General features: G+C 43.0%; 1 protein-coding gene across 3 annotated transcripts in view; it reads left to right on the plus strand.

The window, feature by feature from the left end:
* DLG2 (discs large MAGUK scaffold protein 2) overlaps window positions 1–27,165 on the plus strand; it is a 1,462,668-nt gene that overhangs the window by 220,380 nt on the left and 1,215,123 nt on the right. For 2 of the 3 annotated variants that reach the window (XM_034759045.1, XM_034759046.1), the window contains exon 4: window positions 13,408–13,506. In XM_034759045.1, the coding sequence (XP_034614936.1) occupies window positions 13,408–13,506 (99 nt within the window). Of the gene's footprint in view, window positions 1–13,407; window positions 13,507–22,304; window positions 22,836–27,165 lie in introns of those variants that run through there. The other variant, XM_034759048.1, reaches the window with a different exon arrangement.

Here is a 27,165-nt window from a genome sequence, read left to right on the forward strand (position 1 = left end):
CAACTGATGGGACTTCATGTATGTTTTGAAATAAGAAGTAATGTCCATGATGATATATTGTATGAATAGAATATCAACATTCTTAGATATGTAAGAACATTTTGGCAGCTTTTCCTTAGACTGCTCTGTGACCAAGGACTGTCCCTCCTGGAATGTCTGTAATTTGCCCCAGAGCCCCGTAGGTGCTACCATAACATATAATGAAAAATAATTTAGGAAATGTAGAATGTTTCTGTACATTCTGATGTTTTTTAAACTATCAAAATTACATAAGAGTTAGATTTGTGCTCCTGATTGGCATGTACCAAGTTAATGTTTAATTTACTGAGGTGCTGAGTGCTATTTATCTTTTTACGTGGCTCCCATGTCCATAGTATCTGAGTACTGTGAAAATCAACTGGGAGGGCACCTGTGAGGAGTCACTCATCACCCTCTCAGGGTTGGGCCCTTAGCTAGTATTAGCTAGTGCAACTTGATCCTAAAGCCTGGAAAAGAACCATTTACTTGAGTGGGAATTACATGTGCAAAAAACTAGGGACCCAAATCAACTCTGTGTGAAGAGAAAGGGAATCAGCAAGGCTGCTGGCATGTAAAATTAAAAAGGTGGTAGAGGATTTTTTAAACTGAGATCTGGAAGAAAGCCAGCAGGTGCAGAGGAGAACAGCGTACGGCCAGAGACATCCCTTAGGGATAAATTTATTAAAGGTGGAACTCTATGTCCTAGTACAGAGGACAGGAAAGAAGTTGGTAAAATACAAGTAGGAGCTAGTGAGAACTAGTCAAATGAAATAGAGTTAAATATAACACATGAAGGCAAACAACTGAATGTTGACAAAATGTACAGAGGTGGTTTTGGAACAAATTAATAAATTAAACAGTAATAAGTCACCAAAACCAGATGTTATTCACATAAGAGTTCTGAAGGAACTCAAATATGAAATTGCAGAACTATTAACTAGCTAATGTAATGCCGATTTATTTATTTTAAAAAGGCTCCAGAGACAATCCTTTCAGTTATAGGCCAGTAAGCTTAACTTCGGTACCAGGCAAACTGGTTGAAACTATAGTGAAAAACGGGATTATCGGACACTTAGATGAACATATGTTGGGGAAGAGTCAACACAGCCCTTTTGTAAAGGGAAATCATGCCTCACCAATCTATTCGAATTCATTGAGGGTGTTAACAAACATATGAACAAGGTGAACCAATTGATATACTGTACTTGCATTTTCAGAAACCCTTTGATAAGGTCCATCGCCAGAGTCTCTTAAGCAAAGTAAGCAGTCACGGGGTAAGAGGAAGAGTCCTCTTGTGGATCAGTAAGTGTTTAAAAGACAGGAAACAAAGGGTAGGACTAAATGCTCAGTTTTCACAGTGGAGAGAGGTAAATAGCAGGGTCTCCCAAGGATCTGTACTGGGACTAGTGCTGTTCAACATATTCTTCAATGATCTGGAAAAAGGGCTAAGGAATGAGGTGGCAAAGTTTGCAGATGTTACAAAATTATTAAAGTACAAAATCATTCAGTTGTCCAAAACTGACTGTGAAGAATTGTAGGGGGATCTCAAAAAATTGGGTGACTAGGCAACAAAATAGCAGATGACATTCAATGTTGATAAGTGCAAAGTAATGTACAAGGGGAAAATAATTCCAACTACACATATATAATGATGGGTTCTTCTTTGGGTGGTTGCACATGTACATTCCACTCTTATTGTCTGTGTGTCCAGAACACAGCTGTCAGGAACTTCTTCCATCAGTGATACTGCTCAGGCGGCTTGAGCCCTCTCTGCTGCCATATACCACTGAATGGAAGCAGAACCGTCCCCAGGCCCTCAGTTCCTTCTTACTGCCCACAGTAATTGTTGGAACCCCTGTCAATTGCTAGAGCAGTTTTCTCTCAGCCTTTGTGTACACAGTCTAGTTCTATTTAGTAAGTTTCAGTGGTTTAAAAAAAAAGTTTGCTTTTTTTGTTTTTCCCTGTTTCAGGGTTTTGTTGCCAATACCAAGGCATGCTTCAGTACCGGGCTTCAAACCATGTGCTTCCTGCCCAAAACCTATGCCTGTGAGCAACCCTTACTGCAGTAGTCTCAAGTTTTTGGGCAAGGCACACGTGAAGGACTGGAGCCAGATTTGTCGGAACTTCATAGACTAGAATAGAATATCAGGGTTGGAAGGGATCTCGGGAGGTTATCTAGTCCAACCCCCTGCTCAAAGCAGGACCAATTCCCAACTAAATCATCCCAGCCAGGGCTTTGTCAAACCTGACCTTAAAAACCCCTAAGGAAGGAGATTTCACCACCTCCCTAGGTAACCCATTCACATTTAGGATGAAAAAAGATAGGGAAGCAAGGCTGAAGTTCCTGCTAATTGAGGTGGTGCTAAGACCACCCCGGAGCTATCCCAGTTTGAGTCAGTGCTGAGTGCTGCAGCTTTCAGTCCAAAGTGTGCCTTCAAGACTATCGGAGTCCTGGCACTGGTCACCCTTACCTATTCCTAGGGAGAAGCATAAGCCTTCCACAAAGGCACTAACCAGAGGAAGATTCCACCCCTCAAGCCTGTAAAGCAGGTGTAAGGGGAGTCAAGTAGAGTGCAATCAAGATCAAGGCTCTCCAAACTGGGGCCTAAGCAGTGCTTAATTTATAATGTAAGAGGTGTCAGGGCTCAAGCAATTTTTCTACACTCATAACTGATGCAGCAAGCCCAGAGGTGCCAGGGCTATGAGCTGCCAAGCCCAGAGGTGCTGGGGCTATGAGCTGCCAAGCCTAGAGGTGCTGGGGCTCAGCCCGGCAAGCCCTGGCATTGGGCCTTAGACAGCACCATTGGCTGCAGTCCTGGAACGGACATCGTCGAGTCTGGTACGGCACCATCAACTTCAGCCGTACCACATCGATCTGATAAGAGCTTGGTGCTGACTATGCTTCCAGCATTTGCAGTGGCAAGTAATTTACTCTGCTTTTTGGTACAGGAATCAGCTCCCTCGGTTAAAGTCAGTATAGTTAGACCTGGTCCTGCACTGTCTGCCTACTTCCTGGACAGTCTACCCACCCATCAGTACAGTCTAAGCAGGAGCCAGCATCGATGGTGTCTCTCCAGCCAGTGCCTGGTTCTCAGGACTGGTCCCTGGCACCAACCAGGACAGCCCCCCTGTGGTCAGTGGAAGGGGAGTTGCCTTCTTTGGACTCTGAGGTGGGCTCAAGTATCTCTCCACCTCAGAGCAGGACCCACCCTCTGCCTAGATCCTTCCTCTCTGGGTACCTTTGCGACCCCACAATGTGAGCTTTTATGGCAATGTGGCCAGGAGGTCACTGGTGTCCAGCCCCTGGCCCTTTTGGAACTCCAGGGGTTTTCCCCCAGCTTCTAGATCCTCCCCTCATCATTCCTACTTAGTGCCTTTGTCCGGATGGGATGAATCCTTGCACCATGCCACCCTGACTCCAGTGGCCGGTACCTGACCCAGTGCAGAGCCTCAGGAAGAGGCTCTTGAGGAGCCAGCAGAGCATCCCGAGGAAGAGGGGAACCACATCCAGTCATCTTCATCCTCGTCCTCACCGGACGAGGCAGTTTCCTCGGACACAACATCATCCCCCCCCGATGATTACAAGATATACCAGGAATTGTTAAAGAGGGTGGTTTTGGACTTGGACATTCCGATCAAGGAGGTCAGAGAGTCTTCTCATCACCTGATTGATATATTATCTACAGCAGGTCCCTTTAGAGTGGCACTGCCAATCAATGAAGTGATATTGGGGCCTGTAAAGACACTATGACCTACCCCATCTTCCTTGCCTTTCCCCTCACAGCAGGCAGAGTGCAAGTATTATGTACCTTCCCAAGGGTTTGACATCCTATACTCCCACCCTCCTCCGGAGTCGCTAATGGTTGCAGCAGCTAATGAAAGGGAACCCCAGGGGCATCAAGCTGCCACCCCCAAATCAAGAGGCAAACAGAAAAGATTTATTTGGTAGGAAAGTTTATTTAACTGGGGGGTTGCTGCTTAGAATTGCCAACCAACAGGCTCTGCTGGGAAATTTTGATTTGAAATTGTGGGGCTCTTTGGAGAAATTCAAACATCTGCTGCCTGAGGATGCTAGGCAGGAGTTCTCTTTGCTGGTGAATGAGGGCAGATGAGTGGCGTGGACTTCTCTGCAGGCTGGGCTCGATGCTGCAGACTTGACTGCTAGGACATGGCTTCTGCGGTCTCCATGCAGAGCTCCTCACGGCTGCAGTCTTCCAGCCTACCCTGTGAAGTCCAGCATACTATTCAGGACTTATCTTTTAAAAGTCCTTCCCTGCTGTCAGAGCAGACAGACAGCAAACTCCATGGCCTTAAGGGTGACAGAAGTCCTTGGATTTGTACTCACCTGCCCAGTCAGACAGCACTATCAGCCTCAGCAGACGCACTGTTATCCCGCTCTGCCTCCTCACCAGGACCTGTCAATAAAGTAGAGAGAGGTTATAGGCACAGGCCTGCCCCTTCTTCTGTTTTGGCTCCAGCTCCTGGCCCTTCTAGACACCCAGGAACTGCTAAGCAATCATTTTGATGGGTCAATCAAGGATGTCATGCCAGTCTCCATGTTTCCGGATCCTATATCCCCCATATTTGTAAACCATCTTTTCCACTTCCTCAGTGCTTGGTCCCAAATTACTTCAGACCAATGGGTTTTGAGTACTGCAGTTATACCCTCCAATTTGTTTCTATCCCTCCTTCCCACACGCCCTCCCTGTCCTTCTTCAGGGACCATTCTCACAAGGAGCTCCTCTTCCAGAAGGTACTATCTCTCTTTCAGGTGGGTACCATAGAGGAGGTTCCACAGTGTCACAGAGGGACAAGGTTTTATTCTTGCTATTTCCTAATCCTGAAGGTGAAGTGGGCTCTCAAACCAATTTTAGATCTGGGTCAACTAAACAAATTCTTAAAAAAACATAATGCTTTGCATGGTCACCCTAGCTTCTATTGTTCCCTACCTGAGCCCTGGAAACTGGTATGTTATCCTTGACCTAAAAGACGCCTACTTCCATATGGCAATCAATCAAGCTCACAGGAAATAACTCAGATTTCTGGTAAATCAAAATTGTTACCAGTTTACTGTACTACCATTTGGCATGGCTGCAGCATCCAAGTTTTTTTTATGAAAGTTGTGGAGCTTATCCCTACCTGGATGACTGGCTTGTGAGGGGCCAATCCAGGGAGCAGGTGCTGTTCAGTGTGTCTCTGATCCAGTCAACCTTCAATGCTCTATCCTCTGGATCTTTCCTTTCCCAGGTCCAGAGAATAGAGCTGATGAGTCCAGTACTGCCCCTAACTCAAGTCAGAGCTTTTCTTCCAGGCTTGAGGTTTCAGAAAATTTGATTGATTGCTGTTATAGATCTCAAAGTTCACCTGGTCACAACAGCGCAAAACTGTTTGAGGTTCCTGGGGCATATGGCCTCGTGCACATATGTGGTCCAATATGCCAGACTGTGCCTCAAAATTCTACAGGGTTGGCTAGCTTCAGTTTACTCACCAAACCATCACCCTCTAGATGTGGTGGTGAGGGTACCCTCACCTTCCTAGACTGGTGGACAAGTCTGACTAATATATGGGCATTCCCTTTGCCAGCCTGCAACCAATGCTCACGTTAGTGATGGGCGCTTCTGCCTTTGGCTGAGGGGGTCCCTATCTGACTTCTCTACAGACTCAGGGATTGCGGTCTACAGAGGACTTAGCTTTACACATCAACATCAGTGAGCTGAAAGCAATCAGATTGGCATGCCAGGTTTTTCTGCCACAGAAGGGGGAAAAGTTGAAAGCCTGTTAATCTTCACAGATAGCACAATGGTAATGCTATATCTCAACAGGCAGGGAGGAACTCGCTCTTCTCAGCTCTGGCAAGAGACAACTCTTTGGGAGTTTTGCATTGCCAACTCAATAGAGCTAGAAGCTTCTTGCCTACCGGGTGTCCAAAGTGACCTTGCAGACATCCTGAGCAAACTGTTTATGAGTCACCTCGACTGGTCTCTTTCCCAGGGTGTGTCCAAGAATCAATTTCCAATGGTGGAGGGTCTCCCTAAGTAGACCTATTTGCAAAAAGATTCACAGAAAGTGTCAGCAGTTCTTTTACTTGTGAGGTCGCAGCCTTGGTTCCCTTACAGACATGTTCTTACTACCATAGGCCTAGTCAAAGTGTATCCTCAGGTGCACAATCCTGTTTCCCCATGGGACCTAAACTTAGTGTTGTCAAGGCATATGGATCTCCCATTTGAACTTTTGGCTACTTACTACTCTCTGCTACATCTATCAGTGGAGGTGGCATTTGGTTGCCATCACCTCTGCTAGAAGGGTAGGAGAGCTGCTTGTGTTGATGACTGGGCCTCCCTATACTATCTTCAAGGATGAGGTTTACCTGTGCCCTCATCTGAGGTTTGGGCAGTGGTGTCCTCATTCCATGCCAACCAGCCAGTTTACTTTATGGCATTCTTCATGAAACCATACTTGAGTAGGGAAGGAAAATATTTGCACACTCTGGATGTCAGAAGAGCTCTGGTGTTCTACCTGGACCGAACCAAGCAGTTCCATAAGTCCTCTCAACTGTTCATCGCAGACAGAATAAAAGGGCAATCTCCTCTGAGAATTTTTTCTTGGATAGCCTCATGTATATGCATATGTTGTGACCTGTCTAACATCACCCCGTCGAGCAGAGTCACAGCTCATTTCATGAGATCACATTTGGCCTCTGCAGCTTTTCTGGCACCTGTTCTAATTCTGGACATTTGTAGAGAGGCAACTTAGTCCTCAGTTCACACATTTGCTTCTCACTATGCCTTCACTCAGGACTCGAGAGATGATGCTACAGTTGGAGTTTTCCTCCTGTCTTCATTCAGATAAATTCCAATCCCGCCTCCTGTTTCATGGCTTGTGAGTCACCAAGAGAGGAATGCACGTGTGCAAACACTCGAAGAAGAAAAAACTGTTACTAATCTGTTCCGTAACTGCTGTTCTTTGACATGTGTTGTACACATCCATTCCACGACCTGCCTTCCCACCCCTCTGCATTGAAGTTCTTGCAAGAAGGAACTGAGGGGACCAGGGAGTGGCTCTGCCCTTGATACCTGTATGCAGTGGCACATAGCAGCAGAGGGCACTTGAGCAGCCCAATAGGTACTGTTGAGGGGAAAAAAGTTTCCAACTGCTGTGCACTTGGTGCATAGACACGAAGAGTTGAATGGCCATGTGCAACACATCTTGAAGAACAACAGTAAGAGAACAGGTTAGTAATGATTTTTTCTAAATTAGGTGTTAGTGCTCAAGACTCATCGTGGATAGTTCTCTGAAAACTTCAGCTCAGTGCATAGCAGCGGTCCAAAAGGCTAATAGAATTTTAGGAACTGTTAGGAAAGGGATTGAAAATAAGACAGAAAATATTATTATGCCACTATATAAATCCATAGTGTGCCCACACCTTGAATGCTGTGTCCAGTTTTGGTCGCCGCATCTCAAAAAAGTTATAGTGGAACTGGAAAAGGTTCAGAGAAGGGCAACCAGATGGTCAAAGGCATGGAACAGCTTCCATGTGAGGAGAGACTAAAATGACTAGGACTGTTCATCTTAGAAAAGAGATGATGGGGGCTACTATAGAGGTCTATAAAAGCATGAATGGGGTGGCAAAAGTGAATAAAGAAATGTTATTTACCCTTTCCAACAATACCAAAATCAGGGGTCACCTGATGAAATTAATAGGCAACAGGTTTGATACAAAAAAAAAGGACTGTTTCACACAATGCAAAATTAACTTATGAACCCATTGCCATGGGATGTTGTGATGGCCAAAAGTATAACTGGGTTCAAAAAAGAACTAGATAAGTTCATGGAGAATTGGTCTGTGACATTGCACCCCATAATGCTTTATAGAAATATGCTTATGAGCAGGGGCGGCTCTAGCTTTTTTGCCATCCCAAGCACGGCAGGCAGGCTGCCTTCGGTGGCATGCCTGCGGGAGGTCCACCGGTCCCGCAGCTTCGGTGTACCTGCCGCCGAATTGCCACCGAAGCTGCGGGACCGGCGGACCTCCCACAGCTATGCCGCCAAAGGCAGCCTGCCTGCCGCCCTCGCAGGGACTGGCAGGGCACCCCCCGCAGCTTGCTGCCCCAGGCACGCGCTTTCGAGCACTGGTGCCTGGAGCCGCCGCTGCTTATGAATGTAAATATGACATAACTGGAATATGTTTTATGCTAGTTATGCCATGTAACATATCTTTGCAAAGGTTATGATCTACTGAATATATTCATTCTATTTGTATGCATGGACGATTTTCATATCTCAAGTTATGAGCATTGGCTTTATGCTTGAATTTAAAGTGTTTGCTGTAGGAAGCACATAAGACAGATTTAGTCAACATAGTGTGAAGGGGTTATTCAAGTAATTGGGAGAACTTAAATAACAATGGACTTTGGGAGACGCCAATCCACATCTGAGCTTTCCTGGAAATGTTCAAACTAACATGTAAACAATGGCGTCAGCCTGCAAAAAGCTGAATCATTCATAGACATGTGACTTGCCCAGGTGGCTAGAGACCCCATCTTGTGGCTGTGATGTTGCACAAGAGAGAGAATATAAAAGGCCCTTGAAGCCCCTCCATTTTGTCTTCAGCTGGCTCAAAAGATAGCTTCTCCACCCCAAAGAGATGCCTGAAAGAAACTGGGACAAAGGACAATAACTACAGGGGTGTGAGTGATTGCTTGACCCAGTCTAGTCTGTCAAAGAAGCTTATTGGAACATCTCTGAGGGTGAGATTTACCTGCATTTAGTTTCCTATTATATTAGGCTTAGACTTGCATGGTTTTGTTTTATTTTGTTTGGTAATTTACTTTGTTCTGTCTGTTATTACTTGTAACCACTTAAATCCTACTTTTTATATTTAATAAAATCACTTTTTGCTTATTAGTTAACCCAAAGCAAGTGTTAATACCTGGGGGAGCAAACAGCTGTGCATATCTCTCTATCAGTGTTATAGAGGGCGAACAATTTATGAGTTTACCCGGTATAAGCTTTATACAGAGTAAAACAGATTTATTTGGGGTTTGGACCACGTTAGGAACTGGGTATCTGGGTGTTGGAGACAGGAGCACTTCTTAAGCTGTTTTCAGTTAAGCCTGCAGCTTTTGGGGGACATGGTTCAGACCTGGGTCTGTGTTTGTAGCAGGCTAGCGTGTCTGGCACAGCCAGGCAGGGTACTGAAGTCCCAAGCTGCAGGGAAAAGGGGCTCAGAGGTAGTCCAAGCAGATCCGGTGGCAGTCCCAAGGGGGGGGGGGGTTTCTGTGACCCAACCCATCACAAGGTCTACCAATGGCTATTAGCCAAGATGGTCAGTTATGCAACCCCATGCTCAGGGCGACTCTATATCTCTGACTACTTGGTGGAATGAGGATAATCAATGGGACACAGTAATACTGGGGTACAAAATATATCGGAAGGACAGAACAGGTCATGCTGGTGGGGGAGTGGTACTATATTTGAAAGAAAGCGTAGAATCAAATGAAGTAAAAATCTTAAATGAACCAAACTTGTCCCACAGAATCTCTATGGATATGTTTGAATTCTATGTTTGAATAATAAGAATATAGCAGTAGGGATATACTACTGATCATCTTACCAGAATGGTGATAGTGACTGCAAAATGCTCAGGGAGATTAGAGAGTTTATAAAAATAAAAAACTCAATAATAATGGGGGATTTCAACTATCCCCGTATTGACTGGGTACATGTCACCTCAGGACAAAATGCAGACATAAAGTTTCTTGACACCTTAAATGACTGCTTCTTGCAGCAGTCCTGGAACCTACAAGAGGAGAGATAATTCTTGATTTAGTCCTAAGTGGAGCACAGGATTGGTCCAAGAGGTGAATATAGAGAGACCATTTGGTAATAGTGACCATAATATAATTAAATTTAACATCCATGTGGCGGGGAAAACACCAGAATAGCCCAACATGGTAGCATTTTGGAGGTATCCTATCTCCTAGGAGTGGAAGGGACCTTGAAAGGTCATTAAGGCCAGCCCCCTGCCTTCAGTAGCAGGACAAGTACTGATTTTGCCCTAGATCCCTAAGTGGGCCCTTTAAGGATTGAACTCACAACCCTGGGTTTAGCAAGCCAATGCTCAAACCACTGAGCTATCCCTTTTCCTAGGTGGAGTGCACAAAAATGAGGAAGTTAGTTAAACAGAAATTAAAACGTGAAATCCCTGCAAACTGCATGGAAACTTTTTAAAGACACCATAATAGACATTCAACTTAAATGTATACCCAAATTTAAAAACATAGTAAGAGAACCAGAAAAGTGCCACTGTGGCTAAACAACAAAGTAAAAGAAGCAGTGAGAGGCAAAAAAGGCAGCCTTTAAAAAGTGGAAGTTAAATCCTAGTGAGGAAATAGAAAGGAGCATAAACTCTGGCAAGTGTAAAACCAGCTCCAGGATCAGGAGCAGAGCAGGGAGGCAAGGACTAAACCAGAGCAGGGAGGAGGCAGGCTAGAGCTGGAACAAGGACTGGAACCAAGAGTAAGGCAAGGGCAGCTGGGGACATGGCACATGATGAGCAGCTGCTGATGCAGCTTGGCTCAAGTAGCAGGTGATAGGGTCGCCTGCCCAGTGAGGAAGCCTGACCATTTGGAGGAGGCTCATGGGGCCCAGCTGAGTTTGCCTGGTGACCTGGCTGGGAGCCGGCTGTGCTCCTGACAATCACTGCCTTACCTCACGGGGATGTTGTGAAGATGGAAGCAGTAAGGATTGTGAGGTGCTCAGACACTGTGATGATGAAGACTGTATGAGCACCTAAGACAGATAGATAGGAGTGATATTGGGTCCTAAAGGCTCATGCCGTATAGCGTTAACTAGTCTGACCCTTATCCAGCAGAGCATTTACACACAGGCTTACCTTAAAGCATGTCTCTAGTCCCACTGGCTTCAGTGACGGTAAGCACGTGTTTAAGTACTTTGCTGGATGGGGGCCAGAGTGCTCAGTACATTACCGGACTAAGCCCTAAATAAACAAGTTAGCACCAGAGGATAATACGTTTGAACATGTGGATCTGATTTGTGCCATTTTTTTTTGGCACTGGCCCATTGTTTTCTAAATGGTGCTGGCAGTAGCTGGCCTATTTAAAATGCTGACAATTGCTTGCCTGTTGTGTTAAAATTGACTGCTTCCAGTGAATGGTCTAATCAGGATGGCTTTACATTACTCGTGATTTCTATGGCACTCAACACCACGTGGGACATAGCATAGCACTGTTGGATTCCACCCCACTTTCCTGTTCATGTTCTTGAAAAGCTATTAATATTTATCTCATAAATGAAAAATCTACAGTAATGTGCTGCATGTTTAGTAGGAAAACCACAAGCACTAAACACTTTGCCTATAATCTATAAATAAATCAATTCAAAGAAAATGGTTTACAGGAGAAGTCTGGTCATAAATTAGTGAGGAAGGTGGAACCATTGGCCTTTTCCTATATCCTGGTATTGCAGATATTTTGAAAGAAGGCTTGTATTTAGTGATGGCTTTTTGCAAACATTGTAAAACTGAATGCTATGTAAACAAAACAACTCCCCCACCCCATTATATTTAATTAAAAATATTTGCAGACAAGACCTTTCACAAATGTTGAGCACTTTCAAAAATATGTAACGTAGAGAATTTTGTGCAGTAATTAAGAACTGAGACAATTATGGATAGTGTATACGAGTGGTTCGCAATCAGAGGTCTTGGGGCCCCTGGTGAGACGCGAGCAGGTTTCAGGGGGTCTGCCAAGCAGGGCCAGTATTAGACTTGCTGGACCCCAGGGTAGAAAGCCGAAGCCCCACCACATGGGGCTGAAGCCTGGGGCCCCAAGCCCGGCCACCCAGGGCTGAAGCTGAAGCCTGAACAGCTTAGCTTTGCGGAGTCTCCTGTGGTGTGGTACCCTGGGCAATTGCAATGCTTGCTACCTCATAATGGTGGCCTTGACTTTTATACGCAGAAAAACAGCTGTTATCGCACAAGTGGGCCGTGGAGTTTTTATAGCATGTTGTGGGGACTTCAGAAAGAGAAAGGTTGAGAACCCCTGGTTTACACCATACAGTTACTGGGCTCATTTCTGCAGCTGCTCTGAGTGAAATCTAGACCGCATGTAAAGTCAGTGGGAGTTTTGGTATTCATCCAGGATTTAGGGTTGCCAGGCATCCAATTTTCTACAGGAACACCCGGTTGAAAAGGGACCCTCGCAGCTCTGGTCAGCATAGCCGACCGGGCCGTTAAAAGTCCGGTTGGTGCAGGGCTGGTAGGCTCTCTACCTGGCTCCACGTAGTTCCCTGGAAGCAGAGACATGTTGCTCAGCTCCTAGGCAGAGGATGGCTGGGGGGCTCTGCACATTGCCCCACCCTGAGTGCCATCTCTGCAGCTCCCATTGGCCGGGAACCGCAGCCAATGGGAGCTGCGAGGGTGGTGCCTATGGGCAGAAGCAGCGCGCAGAGCCACCTGGCCGCCCCTGTGCTTAGGAGCCAAGGGACATGTCGCCGCTTCTGGGGAGCCGCCCGAAGTAAGTGCCACTCGGAGCCCACACCCCCTCCTGCGCCCCGACCCCCTGCCTCTCCCGCACTCAAACTCCCTCCTGCACCCCCGACCTCCTGCCCCAGCTCTTAGCCCTTAGCCCCGCTCTTGCAGCCAAACTCCCTCCTGGTGCCCGCGCCATGCACCCCCCTCACATCCCAACCCGCTACCCCAGCCCTGAGTCCCCTCCTGAACCCAAACTCTCCTGGAGCCCACATCCAGAACCCCCTCCCACACCTCAACCCCCGCCCCAGGTCGGAGCTCCCTCCCGCATTCCAAACCCCTCGTCCCAGAGCCCCCTCCTGCACCCCAAGCCCCTTATCCCCAGCCCCACCACAGAGCCCGTATCCCTAGCCAGGGCCCTCATCCCCTCCCACACCCCAACCTTCTGCCCCAGCCTGGTGAAAATGAGCAAGTGAGGGAGCGAGCGACAGAGGGGCGTGCGTGGAGTGAGCAGAGGGCAGGGTCTTGGGGAAGGGGTCGGGCCAAGGTGTTCGGTTTTGTTCGATTAGGAAGTTGGCAGCCCTACCAAGATTTCACCCTCCATGTTTATGGCTTGATCTTGTGAGATGCTGAGCACCCTCAACTCCCTTTGAAGTCAGTGAGAGTTGAGGTTACTCAGCACTTTTCAGGATTAGACCATAGGCTTCAGTGGGAGAGGCTGCAGAATCAACCACAGAAAATGACAAATGGCAAGAAATTGAGGGCCAAATCTGGTTCATGAGCCCCAAGTGTGGATTAGAGGCACGATTGCACTCCTGTATGTCTGGACTCATGCTTCCAATTAAAAGTAGTAGTATTCTGTGAATATCATTTGCTTTATTTGAATTTTTTTTCTATAGTCTGCGGTTTCCGATGGGTCAGATGGATCCGTATTATGTGATGAACACAGTAAGGAGAATCAGTCTTTTGAAAATCATTCTGTAGACACGACGACAAAGGTAAGAGCTGTGGTTATTTTTATTGCACGATGAAATATATTGGTGACCTTTGTATACCGTTTCTTTGGAGATGAAATGTATAGAGATGAATTGTATAAAGTATAAATTTATAGAGATGAAATGTAAAGAGTAGATTGAGTTTTCAGTTCCTGTAATAATCTCTTGCTTTTTAATGAACTTAGATTGTTGGGAAGGTTCAGATCAGGTTTATAATAGCAATTTATTGATATGTTGCTAGTTCTATGGATTTAATACCATTCCATACAGAATTTTAGGTCTGTATCATGGGCATAAATGCCACTGATGTTAGGGAGCAGTTGAAGCCTCAGAGCTTTTGTGTTGATCTTGCAATCCTTTTATTTTTAAAGTTTAAGCAATGTTCACTGTGCAGGGTATTCCTTTTTCCTTCGATTTATTTAAGGCTTCTCAGTGTAAACTGTAACCTAGTTTCTTGGTAGCTAAATAAAAAGTTGGTAAGGCAGAATGTGAATATGTCAGCAGATGAGATGATTTTTGTATTGACAAACTAATGATAGTTCTAGTAGTATAAGTGTACACTGAGTTGTAAATGAAGCAGCACGACTACAAGGTTACAGTGTAGGGATTTTTGTTACAGTACTACTTACAATAGTCACACCATTTGCAACGATGGAGTTAAGGGTGATTGCGTGTTTCTGTTATAACATCTATGGCATTTTCATATGCTCACAACTTGGCTGTAATAGTTCTCTCTTGGCTCAATATTACCATAGAAGGTTTCAGCCATGAAGTCTTTTGTTTTTTTTTTCCAAGTTAAATAAAAATATTTGGACTTTTAATAGCAGTAAGTTGAAAATAAGAGGAAAAGAAAATAGAAGTTAACTGGGATGGGATAATTAGTTGACCTCTAAAGCGCTTTGTTTCTTTAACACTGAAGACTTGCGGGTTATTTATTACCTCTTGTTTAAGACTGTCTCACTGGCTATGTGTAAACTTCTAGATTGGCTTTGTCATTCGTTAACTCCTTGAAATCCATAACTGTAATGATCCAGCATATCTTTCTGATTTTCTCTTGCCACTGTGTTTCCACACGATCTGCAGTCCTTACACATGCCGAGTGATACGTAAGTTCTACTCAGTTGGGTTAAGATTTGCAGAATTGTGTCCTGAGATCTGCTCATTATTAGCCTGGTTCTGGGCGGTTGCTGAACGCCCTTAATTCTCATTGTAGTCAATGGGAAATGAGGGCATTCAGCAACTTGCGGGATCAGGACCTGTATATAGTATACCTGTATACTGTGTCTCCAGTATCAAGCTGAAATAATCAAATAGCCCATTGATCTTAGTGGGCATTAAACGTGCTCAGCCCCTCATAGAATTTGATCCATTATGTTTATGGCTGATGTTCCAAGACTGGAAATTACCAATTACCAATTAAGCAGCAGGCATGGCCCAAATAGTTTTCTTGATGTCATAGGGCAGGGCATAAGATGTGATGTTCCACATTTACTAATTGGTGAACGCAGCATCAATTGTGCTAACTCTGTGTCCATGGTCAGAAATTGTCATTCCCAGTATCAACATCCAACGGAAGAGCGCTACATCACAAACCTCTTCACTTAAAGTCCCTGGTATCATGACCTTCTTGACCCCAGCAAGAGGCTGTCTGCCCTACTCACAAATAAAAACCTGCATAGAAATAATGATTACATTGACCTTGTCTTCACTGCTAAAAAAAGGTGTATAACTAACATGCATGAGCTATTACTGAAGTACAGTGAAGATCAGGCACTTTAGTTTCACCATGAGGTAAAAAGCCCTATACCACTATCAAGGGTTGACCTTGGAGAGTTTACCTTGTAAAACTAAAGTACCTGGTTTCCACTGTTTTTATCTGGTGATAACTCATGCATGTTAGTTACCCTGAGATGAAGATCCCAAGTACGCTGAACACACTAGGTTAGAATTCCATCGTCCTGGCCAGCATTCCCAAACAATGAAGTTCCTGAAACTGGGATTTTTCCACCATGGCAGAAGTTTTATTTTAATTTCTGACATTTGCTAGTTGTGTCACTTTATGTGAAAGAGGCATTTTGTCTAATCCCTTTTTTAAGTGACTGTGCTTTAATGTCAATAGTGCACTGCTATGATAGTGACATGCAGCTATATAGGGCCGGCTATGTATTTAAACATACGTATAGCGCTTTTCAGATGCTGATGATTGATTGGATGTTAATTTCACTAGTCAGAGTGGCTGGGAATTAAAATGAAATCTTGATAGCATCGTGTAACTTGAAAGCTGAGAGCCACTTTAGGAAGCATTACTCTTGTGCTTTTACTGCTGGGCGTGCCACCCACGTAACCTAGTGTTGCATATTTAACTGAAGCACTTCTGTTTCATTCTGAATAAGAGATTTGTGGGTGTTGAGATAAAACAGTTATGTCATTGTATGAAAAATAATAGTTAAGTAAAACATTAAACAGGAGTTGTGAATTATAAAGGCATGGTGCTTTCTAAAGGCTTGATTATCTATGATCCTGGCAGGGCTATGGGGATAGCACAAAGAACCTTCCTCACCCTGTGCTCCACACCAAAGGCTAGGGGTGTACCTCACTCTCTCCACGTAGGTCTGCAAAACTGGCTGGGTACGCAGGGAGAAGCAACCAAATGCCACAATCAGGCCCTAAATTTATAGTCCTCAAAAGTGTACATTGTCCATTAGAAAATGGATATTTAACTTGCTTCATGTGTAGGTGCTTGGGCTGTGAAGTACTTGGATAGACTAGTGTAAAATGGAAGCCCCAGTGGGCATTCCGAGTAACTGACTGTATGTGGGGATCTTCAGAGGGGCTGGAAGGGAAGGAGTCCCCCCAAATAGGTCGTGGAGCGGAAGAGGAGCCACGCTGCAGCTCCAGAGCTACAGGAAACCTTGCAGATCCTGCCCCTCCATGCTGAGGTGCACAGTTCTGTACAATTGTGCTTACCTGTGAGCTGTGGTGCAATGAGACCACCAGGCCCTGAAGGGGTTAATGTGGATCTTAGAAGTCAATTATGTCACCTGGATAGAGAGAGAGGCTTAACTGAACATGAAGCCCAGTTGGGCAGGAGCACGCTGGTTATTCTGAAGAGAGGAAGTTTGTAGCAGAAAGGGGCTGCAAGGAGAGAATCTACAGTCACTTTCTGGGCCGATAGAAGAGGTAACAAGGAGTCTGAGGGAGCAGACTTGGGCCAGGTACAGGGTCTTTGGCCTGGAAACCTGAGGTTAGGGTAGGTCTGGATTCTCCTACTGGCCACTGGGGAAGGTGGGGTGAAACTCCCTGAGGTAAGGGATGAAAGGACCACAGAGCCCAGAGACAAAAGAAGACCTGCTATAAGGTCATTGGACTATCGTTTGGTTGGATTATCTGTTACCCCAGAAGAGGTGGATTAAAGCCTAATCTGGCTGAAGGGCCAAGTTGAGGAAGAGAGACTGCTGCAGCAATGGGGTGACCGTTGTCAGGGGTCACCATATGGGGAGACAGCTGCTATGTGATACCTGGCTACAAGGAGGTGCTCCTGTGGTGAGTGGTCCCCTTTACAGGTGCACAGTGGAAAATATTACCCGTGCAGTAAAACCACAGGAGATCTACTACTGTCGGGAGCTGCTGCGGCCATAAGGAGCAGAATTGCATTTGCATTGACCTTCATTTTTACTTTTTGACCCAAAGTCTCATGAGCGGTTGATTTAATTTTTCCCTCTTTTACATTTTGTTCTGGGTTTAGCCTTTAATTATAGAAACCATCAGGAGGGATACCTGTAGGGGAGCTACTAATTTACGAGTTCCCAAACTTTTCCGTAGCATGGACCACATCTTAACTGAGAGATTTTTTTCAGAGCCATTTCTCCTCCCATACATGATTGCTCAGACCCCTTCCTCCCAGTGGTGATCCAATAACAAACCAATCATAGCCCACATTAGCCTAGTGCTAATTGGGTGCCCAGATGAACCCTGACTAGAAGGGCTGTCCCATTATGGCCAAGTACATCAATTGCTTTTGTTAAAAAGAAACATTGGGAAAGAAATTAAGCTATTTTTAGCTACTTTGAATGCAGTTTAGCAACAGGAAACAAGGGGAAGGATCTAGCACTATGCGACCAGCCAGCAATTTGCATGTCACTAGCAGGTGCTCCCCGGTCCACAATTTGAGATCCACCAAATTAAATAAATCCCTGTCCATATTTGTAAAAGTGATGTATTTACCAATGTATTCTATATATATGGTGCTTAGAGTGCTGGACAAGCACTTGGCAATTTGACAAATAAAATGTCAACACAGAATGACAGATGTCATGAAATACAAAAGACTTAAGACCAAGATTTTAAAAAATGGGTGCCTGATATTAGGTTTCTGAATAAGTGGTCTGATTTTCAAAATTGCTGAACTTCCAGTGCCTTTTGTTTACTTCTTGTTTTTCACTCAGATTTAACAATAATGCCTGTTTCAGTTTTGTTTGTCAGTCAATTTCGCTTTGAAATTCTTAGCGCTGCCGGATTTGAGTTTCAAAAATTCCAGAAAATTCTTTAAAAACACTGTTTTAATAGAATATTAATAAAAAATCATGTAAACCTTTCTCTTGGTTTTACGTTGTATTATATCTTGGTTTTTTTTACAAGCTATTAGGGCTGTCAAGCGATTAAAAAAATTAATCGCGATTAATCGCGCTGTTAAACAAGAATAGAATACCATTTATTTAAATGTTTTTGGATGTTTTCTACATTTTCAATTATATTAATTTCAATTACAACACAGAATACAAAGTATACAGTGCTCACTTTATATTTAATTTTTATTACAAATATTTGCACTGTAAAATACAAAAGAAATGATATTTTTCAATTCACCTAATACAAGTCCTGTAGTGCAATCTCTTTATCATGAAAGTTGAACTTACAAATGTAGAATTAAGTACAAAAAAAGCTTCATTCAAAAATAAAACAATGTAAAACTTTAGCGCCTACAAGTCCACTCAGTCCTACTTCTTGTTCAGCCAATCGCTCAGACAAACAAGTTTGTTTACATTTGCAGAAGATAATGCTGCTTGCTGCTTTTTTACCATGTCAGCTGAAAGTGGACATGCGTCCATGCTTATGACGGGTTCTGCTCGATAACGATCCAAAGCAGTACGGTCCGACGCATGTTCCTTTTCATCATCTGAGTCAGAAGCCACCGGCAGAAGGTTGATTTTCTTTTTTGGTGGTTTGGGTTCTGTAGTTTCCGCATCAGAGTGTTGCTCTTTTAAGACTTCTGAAAGCATGCTCCAAACCTCATCCCTCTCAGATTTTGGAAGGCATTTCAGATTCTTAAATCTTGGGTCTAGTGCTGTAGCTATCTTTAGAAATTTCACATTGGTATCTTCTTTGCATTTTGTCAAATTTGCAGTGAAAGTGTTCTTAGAATGAACGTGTGCTGGGTCATCATCTGAGACTGCTATAACATGAAATATATTGCAGAATGTGGGTAAAACAGAGGAGGAGACATACAATTATCCCCCAAGGAGTTCAGTCACAAATTTAATTAACGCATTATTTTCTGGAACAATGGCTGAAGCATGAAGATGCACATGAATCTTTAGTGCATTTGGCATATAAATATCTTGCGACGCCAGCTACAACAGGTGACATTATAATTAAGAAGTGGGCAGCATTATCTCCTGTAAATGTAAACAAACTTGTTTCTCTTAGTGATTGGCTGAACAAGAAGTAGGACTTGTAGGCGCTAAAGTTTTACATTGTTTTGTTTTTGAGTGCAGTTATGTAACAAAAAAACCCTACATTTGCAAGTTGCATTTTCATGATGAAGAAATTGCACTACAGTACTTGTAGGAGGTGAATTGAAAAATACCATTTCTTTTGTTTATCATTTTTACAGTGCAAATATTTGTAATAAAAATAATATAAAGTGAACACTGTACACTTTGTATTCTGTGTTGTAATTGAAATTGATATATTTGAAAATGTAGAAAAACATCCACAAATATTTAATACATTTCATTTGGTATTCTATTGTTTAACAGTGCGATTAATCGTGATTAATTTTTTTGAATTAATTGCGTGAGTTAACTGCGTTTAATTGACAGCCCTACCACAGGAATAACTAAAATAGTCTTTCTCCCTAGGTGGCTGCTTCATAGCTAAATTTTGTCAGGTGTTTCTATAGTGAAATTCAGTCATGATCATATTTATAGTTAACATGAAAATTGAAGAGGTGGAGAACATACAGGAGGATAGAACCACATTGCAAAATGACCTACAGAAAATGGAGTAGTGGGGGATGCTGGTAATGTAGGGAGAATTGGTGCTAATAAATGTAAAATCAAACATTCAAAGAGAAGAAATAAACAGCAAAGGTTTACCTTTGGAAGGATATAATGAAGTAGCTGAATCCACCATGTTAAAATAAGTGTGCTTTCATCATGTTTCTTAAATATTGTTCCCCAATATTGCTTGTATGCTTAATGCATCTGAACAGGATAGTTGCTGGAGGGCACTTTTGGAATAGGGATTGAGAGGTTGCATGGAGAGGTGGTTTGTGATTTACAGCTTGAAAAAAATTTTTTTGAACCACTGAATCAGTCAGCTTCCCTGCCAATGCAGCACTGGCTTTATCTTGCTTACTGTTCATGCATGTGGAACAAATGGTGACCTCATACATACAGACACAATGGTCATCTGGGAGGATCAAACTGGGACCTTCAGCCCCAGAAGCACAAGTCTATTCTACTGTAAGCTAAAGGAGGATGAAGGAGACATGAGCACACACTAAACTTGTGTATTGTACAAGCAAACCCCACACTTTTGCGTGCACACAGTGGTTGATTTTACACAAGGAGACTATGGTTTGTATGCAGGATTTGCACAAATTGGAGTGTAGATGAAATCTGTGGATCACTTTACTCATGTAAGTAGCCTCACTGAGTTCCATTGCTCCAATTTTCATGTAATAATCTGTAAATAGGATCATGAGTCCAATGGGACTACTTACAGGAATAGAGTTGTTCACATGTGTGTTTGCAGATCAGGCCATTAGAGATATGTTTGGAAATGTATCCTGGTAACCAGTTTTTGAGTATGGAGTGAATTTTTACAGCCAAGTCATTAAGTAATTTTTTAAAATGGAAGCAATTCACACAACCTTCCTGTAATAGATTGAATGCAACAGATAGAGGAGCACAAAGGAAATCAAATGAAGGTGTTGTTTATTATTTATTTATTTATTTATTTTATTATTTATAATCTGTTGTAAATGTGGGTGTCAAATCCCTCCCTGTTTTAGAGTTGTTTGGATTCCCATTTACCCTGCCCTGCCCAGATTACAAACAGGGGTTTGGTGAGACCATATAATAAGTTAATTGGCCCTTCAGTGGTACGTGGGCCAAGTGATGCAAGAAATGTTCAATGATTCTTTTAGCCAGTTTTTTAATAAAATTGTTGACTAATGGAATAAACCACAGCATGGACTAAACATACAGGCTCCAATGTGTCACCTAAAAAAAATCCAGTTTTCTGCACACACAAACAGTGAAGTTGTTCAGAAGACATTAAAGTGTCTTAAAAGTCCTAAAAGCTGTGGAGAGTCTCCTTTTAAGATTTTATATCCTGTAAAAGTTTAATAGTTTGTGGGGAAGGGGGGGTTCTTTTGGTTGCTGTCTGATTCTGACCACATGTCTGATTCGCTATGGATTTTTTAAAAACTTTGGTAGCAGTGACCTCATGTTGGCAAAATAACTGTGTGTCATTTCCTGAACTTCTTGCTTCTTTAGCAATTTTGAGTATATTATGGTTATAACCTTGATAATTTGTGGAAGGGAGATGACTCTTATACGTTCCGTATTTTTCTTGAAAAAGTTTTTTTTTTTAAATTGAAAACATACTTTAGCTGAGTGAGAACGAGAGATTCTCAGCATAGCACCCATGGGGAAAGTGTGCTATCCGATAGATTGAAAAGGTGAATTGTAATGTATGGGTGTCTAGACGTTTCCTCTTGTTGCTGTCAACGGTCCAGTTGGCTGTATTTTTTTTCCCAGTGAATAGGAGGCATTGATTTTTCCTCTCTCTTCAGCCAGAGCTTTCATTTTACATATCTTTCCGCTTCTCGCTCTCTGTCTCTCTCTATAAGAGAGGGAAGACTTTAAGAGCTGACAGAGAGCTTTCTTACTCAGCATGATTCATGTCAGACACCTCAAAGGCAAGCTCTACACCAGCATCGCTGCAAGAAAGGTAGGGGCTTTGTGGCTACCCCGTTTTCTATGGGAGATTGCAGGACTGTTAGCAACTCAGAGAGGACATGAAATGAGCAGATTAAGTCTCTGATGCTGACAAGGATCCACAGAAAGTTTGGGAAAGAATTTGAGGAGTTTTAAAACTGTCCTTTTGGGGTGTTCTTTTAATTAAAAACTTTGAAGTTTTCTTCGTAACTTAAAAAAAAGTCCCTCTAGTTTTATGTAATGTATAAAGAGGTTTTTTTTCTGTGTGCAGTGAACTACAGTTATACCAACATTGCACCCCAGGGCGTTGCATGCCTGTGTAAATAGGCAGTTAACTTTTTTTACTAACCTGACCATTTTTTTTGTTATATGTTCTGAACGTTCTTATCATCCAGCTGTTATATTCACTTCCTGATTCAGAATCCGCCCTAGTAATTCTGAGTGATTGTAGATGTGACGCATGAACCGGCGTGTACACCTTAGTGTTTCAATCATGCACTTCAAGTGTTCATAGGAATCAGGCGCCTAATAAAAACCTTTACAACCAAAAGCAGTTGTTTTGGCAGAGAAGTGACAGCACTTTGATAGATGGGCCCAGTAGTTGTGTATGTTGTGCTTATTCAGAATTAGCAGGAAAGAAGAGGAGAGAGAGACTTGGAAAAGGAAATCTTATGGGTATACTGGAACAGCAGATCAGAACTGTGTAATCAGTGCCAGAGCTGAAATGTGATGCTTTTGCTCTTTTGTGCTTGTTGTGGTTCTCATATTCCCAGTTAGAATCCTGCATACTATTTAACAGAATATTTTGATCACAGATTGAACAATGCAGCAATCAAGCTTAACAAGCCACCTGGAAGTTTTGCTTGAGATGATTTCTAGTGGATTTTCAGATCCCTGTGAGAATCATGACTGCCTTTAGCATTGTGGAGGAGGACTCGAGTTTCTTATGAGGGCCCCTATTGGAAAAGCAGGCTGTGCAGATTCAAGTCTCTGGTTCTGTTCATGCTGTTTCAAAAGCCTTTCCTCAACCTTGCTGATTTATGATTTACATACACTCCTGTGGAGATTTGCAGAATGGATTGTCTGTGCATTGTCACAACCAAGGTAGGACTGAAACATTACTGTTTTGGGTGCATATCTTTCTGCTATTATTCTGTTCCTGTAATTAAACAGAGTGGGTATGTAGTGTCTCAGGTTGCAAGATAAAATAAGTATTCCTTGCTTCAATGGGCATTTTATTCTCTTTATCTGAGGGTTACACTGTTTGTTTCTATACCTAAATGATGTGGTGGTGTTTTTTGTCTATAAAAGGAAAATGATTTGATATTTTACCTTAGACTTTGCTTGTGTATATTAATATCTGTAGTACTGGAGCAGTTTCAAAATAGATGTTAAAATGCACATATAGTCTCAACATATCATGCCAGCTTATTCTTTAAATGTGGGAACAGGCAATCATGTTATTTTTTTAAAATCTGAGCATTGTATTATATGTCCTAGCATTTTAGAGAAGCCAATCAGATGTAGTTTAGATAGCAACAACATTTCTGATTGGAGAGTAGCAAGTTTCTGTAGCTTATGTGGCTTTCTTGGGCAAAACATAGCTTTGATTTGTATCTCTAGGCCTTAAAAATCAAAATGCATTGGTCTGAATGCTGCTGTATTACACCAGTGTCAGAGGCAACCTTAGCATTTTTGAATTGGCCTTCTAAACAATCCCATCCACGCCCCCCTAAATACGTATTTAAGTGACTCCTTGCATCATCGCTCCTCTATGTGTGTCACTGATTTGAGGGGAGGGCTAAGTAAAAGGATTTTTGTGGGACCTTCCCAAACTTAGTGAACTAATTTAATATAAAATGATGGGAGGCATTTTTAGGTCACTGTTGGCGTTTTGTGGCAGAAGAGGCGGAACTGAAATACTTGTATTGGGGTTCACGCTTGGTGCCAACATTTGTAAAGGAGAGTTGTCTGAATAAGCTGGGGTTCTGGGAATCCCTTATCTGACAGAGGGCTTGAGGTGAATTCTGGTGAATTTCAGTGTTTGTGTAGTGTTTTACAGAGTGTTTTTGCTGTGTATGGTGACAAGAACATTTTGAGTATTGTGTAAATAATAATACTTGTTTGTATCACGGTAACACCTAAAAGTCCCAGTTCCAAAGAGATGGGTCCTTGATCTGAAGAGCATGTAGTCTAAGTATAAGAAAGACAGCAGGTGGATGCAGCCAAGAGATGTGGAAGCACAAGGTAACAATGACACAATACTGGCCAGTATGATGAGCAATGGTCTCAATACACCAGCAGTCTAGCAATAACAATATGTCTAAGAATAACAGTTCATTAATGACTATCACCGTCACCCTTGTGCAGTAGGTAAGTGTTGTTCTCCGTTTCTTGCAGGTGGGGAAACTAAGACAGAAAGATAAAGTGACTTTGAGTTAGGTCACAGAGGTAATTGAACTCAGTGCTGGGATTAGGGTGACCAGACAGCAAATGTGAAAAATCAGTACAGGGGGTGGGGGGAAATAGGGGTAATAGGACCCTATATAAGAAAAAGACCCAAAAATCGGGACTGTCCCTATAAAATCAGGACATCTGGTCACCCTAGTTGGGATTAGAAAACAGGAGTCCTTTGCCTTCAGACCATGCCTGGACTCATGCTATCTGCTCCTCCTTGTGGCCAGAGGTCACACATTCAGTTCAGCTAATGAGACAGTTTAGCTGCATTTAGCAGATGAGATGGTGCCAGTGCCAACTCTCGTGTCATTGGCAGGAGTCTGGGTAGGGCTGTCCTACAGTCACATAATTGAGGGACTTGTAGCTATTGATTTCATGGAACTCAAAGGCCAGCACTGGGGAACTGTGTCAGGGGTCTCAGAATAACTCCAGGTCTTTATAAAATATTCAGTGCGCACTTTCAGCCCTAATGTTCAGTTTACATTTTTGAGGCTGCCTTTGCAAGGAAAATGGTTAGATGCTTCTTTAAGAGCTTGGATTAGCTCTGACATTTCTAGGTCTCCAGGTGGGGACTTGCAGCTGTAGGCTTTGACAGCCCCTAAGGTTGGTGCTGACACATGTAATAAATAACTTTGCTGACTGCAGTAGAGCTAGTCTGCAGTTGGTGTAATTGAGAGCGGATTCTGGCCTTCTTTTTATTAACAACAACAACAAGCTGCCTCTGACACAATTGCTCTATGAACTGATGATGAACATGTGAACTGAGTCAACCCTGCATTCCATGGGGCCCTGTGGAGAGTAACATACGTGGGATCACAACCATTTCACTCCCTCAGTTATAAGCAGGTCCTCCACTTCCACATATCCATGATCCCGTTCCTCCCATCAGATATGCCTCCTGTACCTCTTACCTCACTGACTATACTGGTAGATACATGAACCAGCAAGTCAAGCGCTCAAGGTGAAGTGAGCAGGGGAAGGCAGATTGAATATCCTATCTCTGCAGCAAGTCACTGGTGGTAGAGTTGGATGGAACCATGGAGAACAACTGGGCGTCAGTCCAAAGTGCGTGTCTGCACTCTTTGGAACTTTGCATTACCCTATAAAAGTGGGCAGTGAGTGATTCCTGCAGCAATTAAAAGCTTCAAAGTATTAAAAAAGTTGCAATAACTTGGAATACATATTTTATAGATATTTCCCCTGTGTTTTTTCTGCACAGTATTAAAATAGCTATGTCAATGGTTTTATGCTATACTGGCCCAAATTCTGGTAATGTTTACATCAGTGTGTATCTGTAATAACTCCATTGAAGTCATAACTCCAGGATTCACGAGAGCAGAATTTGGCTCAGTGCATTTGATATTTGATAAAATTGTTGCACACACATTATATCCACAAATCTTGCATTTATGTCTCAAAATGGTCATTTTTAGCCTAAAATCAGGTAATTATACATATTTAGGCATCTATTAACCTGATTTGTGCATGTAACTGTCATGGCCACCTTCGGAGATGTGGATCTTAATATGAAGAGATAGTAAATATTCAGTTTTTTCCTCAGGCTTTGAAAATAATACAAAGGGAACATAAATTTACTTAAGGTGCAGACAGTCAGTGCTATTAAAAAGTCAACACATGGTAGTTAAATTTACTGTGGTATTTGCAGCATTTCCAGCATTTCCAGTTTATAGAAAATAATGTACAGAGAGTGGTCAAGTCAATAGTGGTGCAATAAATATGCTTTTTAAATTGGTGTGTAATATACCTGAAGGTATTATTTAGACCCCTATAAATGCAACAACCCAATGGATCGGACTTGTTAAAAAAAAATTAATGGAGATGTCCTAACTCCTAGAACTGGAAGGGACCTTGAAAGGTCATTGAGTCCAGCCCCCTGCCTTCACTAGCAGTGACCAAGTACTGATTTTGCCCCAGATCCCTATGTGGCCCCCTCAAGGATTGAGCTCACAACCCTGGGTTTAGCAGGCTAATGCACAAACCACTGAGCTATCCCAGACTTGCCCCGAGTCTTGATTTCTATTTAAACAGTTTTTTTTCCAGCAAAAATGTAACTACCCCCGAAACAATAAGTTGAATGTTCTCAATACTACAAAATGTGCCTGCTTGATTTTATTTTGTTGCTGTCCTCATGTACTTACTGAACACAGACCAGACAAATGCTGAATCAGGGCTTTTTTATGGGCTTCTTGTTTATTTGAATTGATCATGTCCTTAATTTAGCTTCTTTTTTGCTAATATGTAAGCCCCATGGATTTGTGGTATTATTTTGTCAATAGAATTCAGTAAAAATAACAGGAGTTCAGGTTCTCAGCCCGTCTAGCCCTCTAGGCTTGAGAGCCCAAGCCCTATCCCAAGCCGCAGTGTCCACACTGCTATTTTTAGTGCCCTAGTTCAAGTTCGGCTAGTATAAGTCTGTCTACCCCAGACTTGCTCCCAGTTGCAGTGTAGACATACCCTTGAGGGTTGCATGGAGCTGTTCCGCCCCAGCGGGAGCATCAAGAAGGTTCACAGAGAGCACAGGAACAGGCCTACTCTGCCACCTCTTAGGAAAATGCAGCATGCACTCCTCTCCACTTTCTACCAGCTTTGTGTCCAGCTATTCTGCCTTTGGGAGACAGTTTGTGCAGTAGCAGCTGCATTAGTGTCTGCTCAATGCTCTGAGGGCAAGAAGGCGAAGGTTCCACCTTTTGCCCTCTCCCTCTTGTGAGCCAGACAAGGGGCTGCAGATAGGCCAGGCCAGATTATATTATATAGCTTGGCTTTTTCTCAGCTAAGAAAGTAAAATATGGGTTGAAAATAGTGACTGTTCTGTTAATACTACTCCTGCACTGAGGTCTGACTGTCAACTTCAACTGGAATGCTGTGTTAATCCTGGAAAGCAGAACACGTGGGCTGCACATTCATGTAAATACATGTTTACCTCAGAAATGGGATTCACCTGTCACGGCAGAGCAGT

The sequence above is a fragment of the Trachemys scripta genome, chromosome 1, assembly GCF_013100865.1.
Source record: "Trachemys scripta elegans isolate TJP31775 chromosome 1, CAS_Tse_1.0, whole genome shotgun sequence".
Classification (NCBI taxonomy): domain Eukaryota; kingdom Metazoa; phylum Chordata; order Testudines; family Emydidae; genus Trachemys; species Trachemys scripta.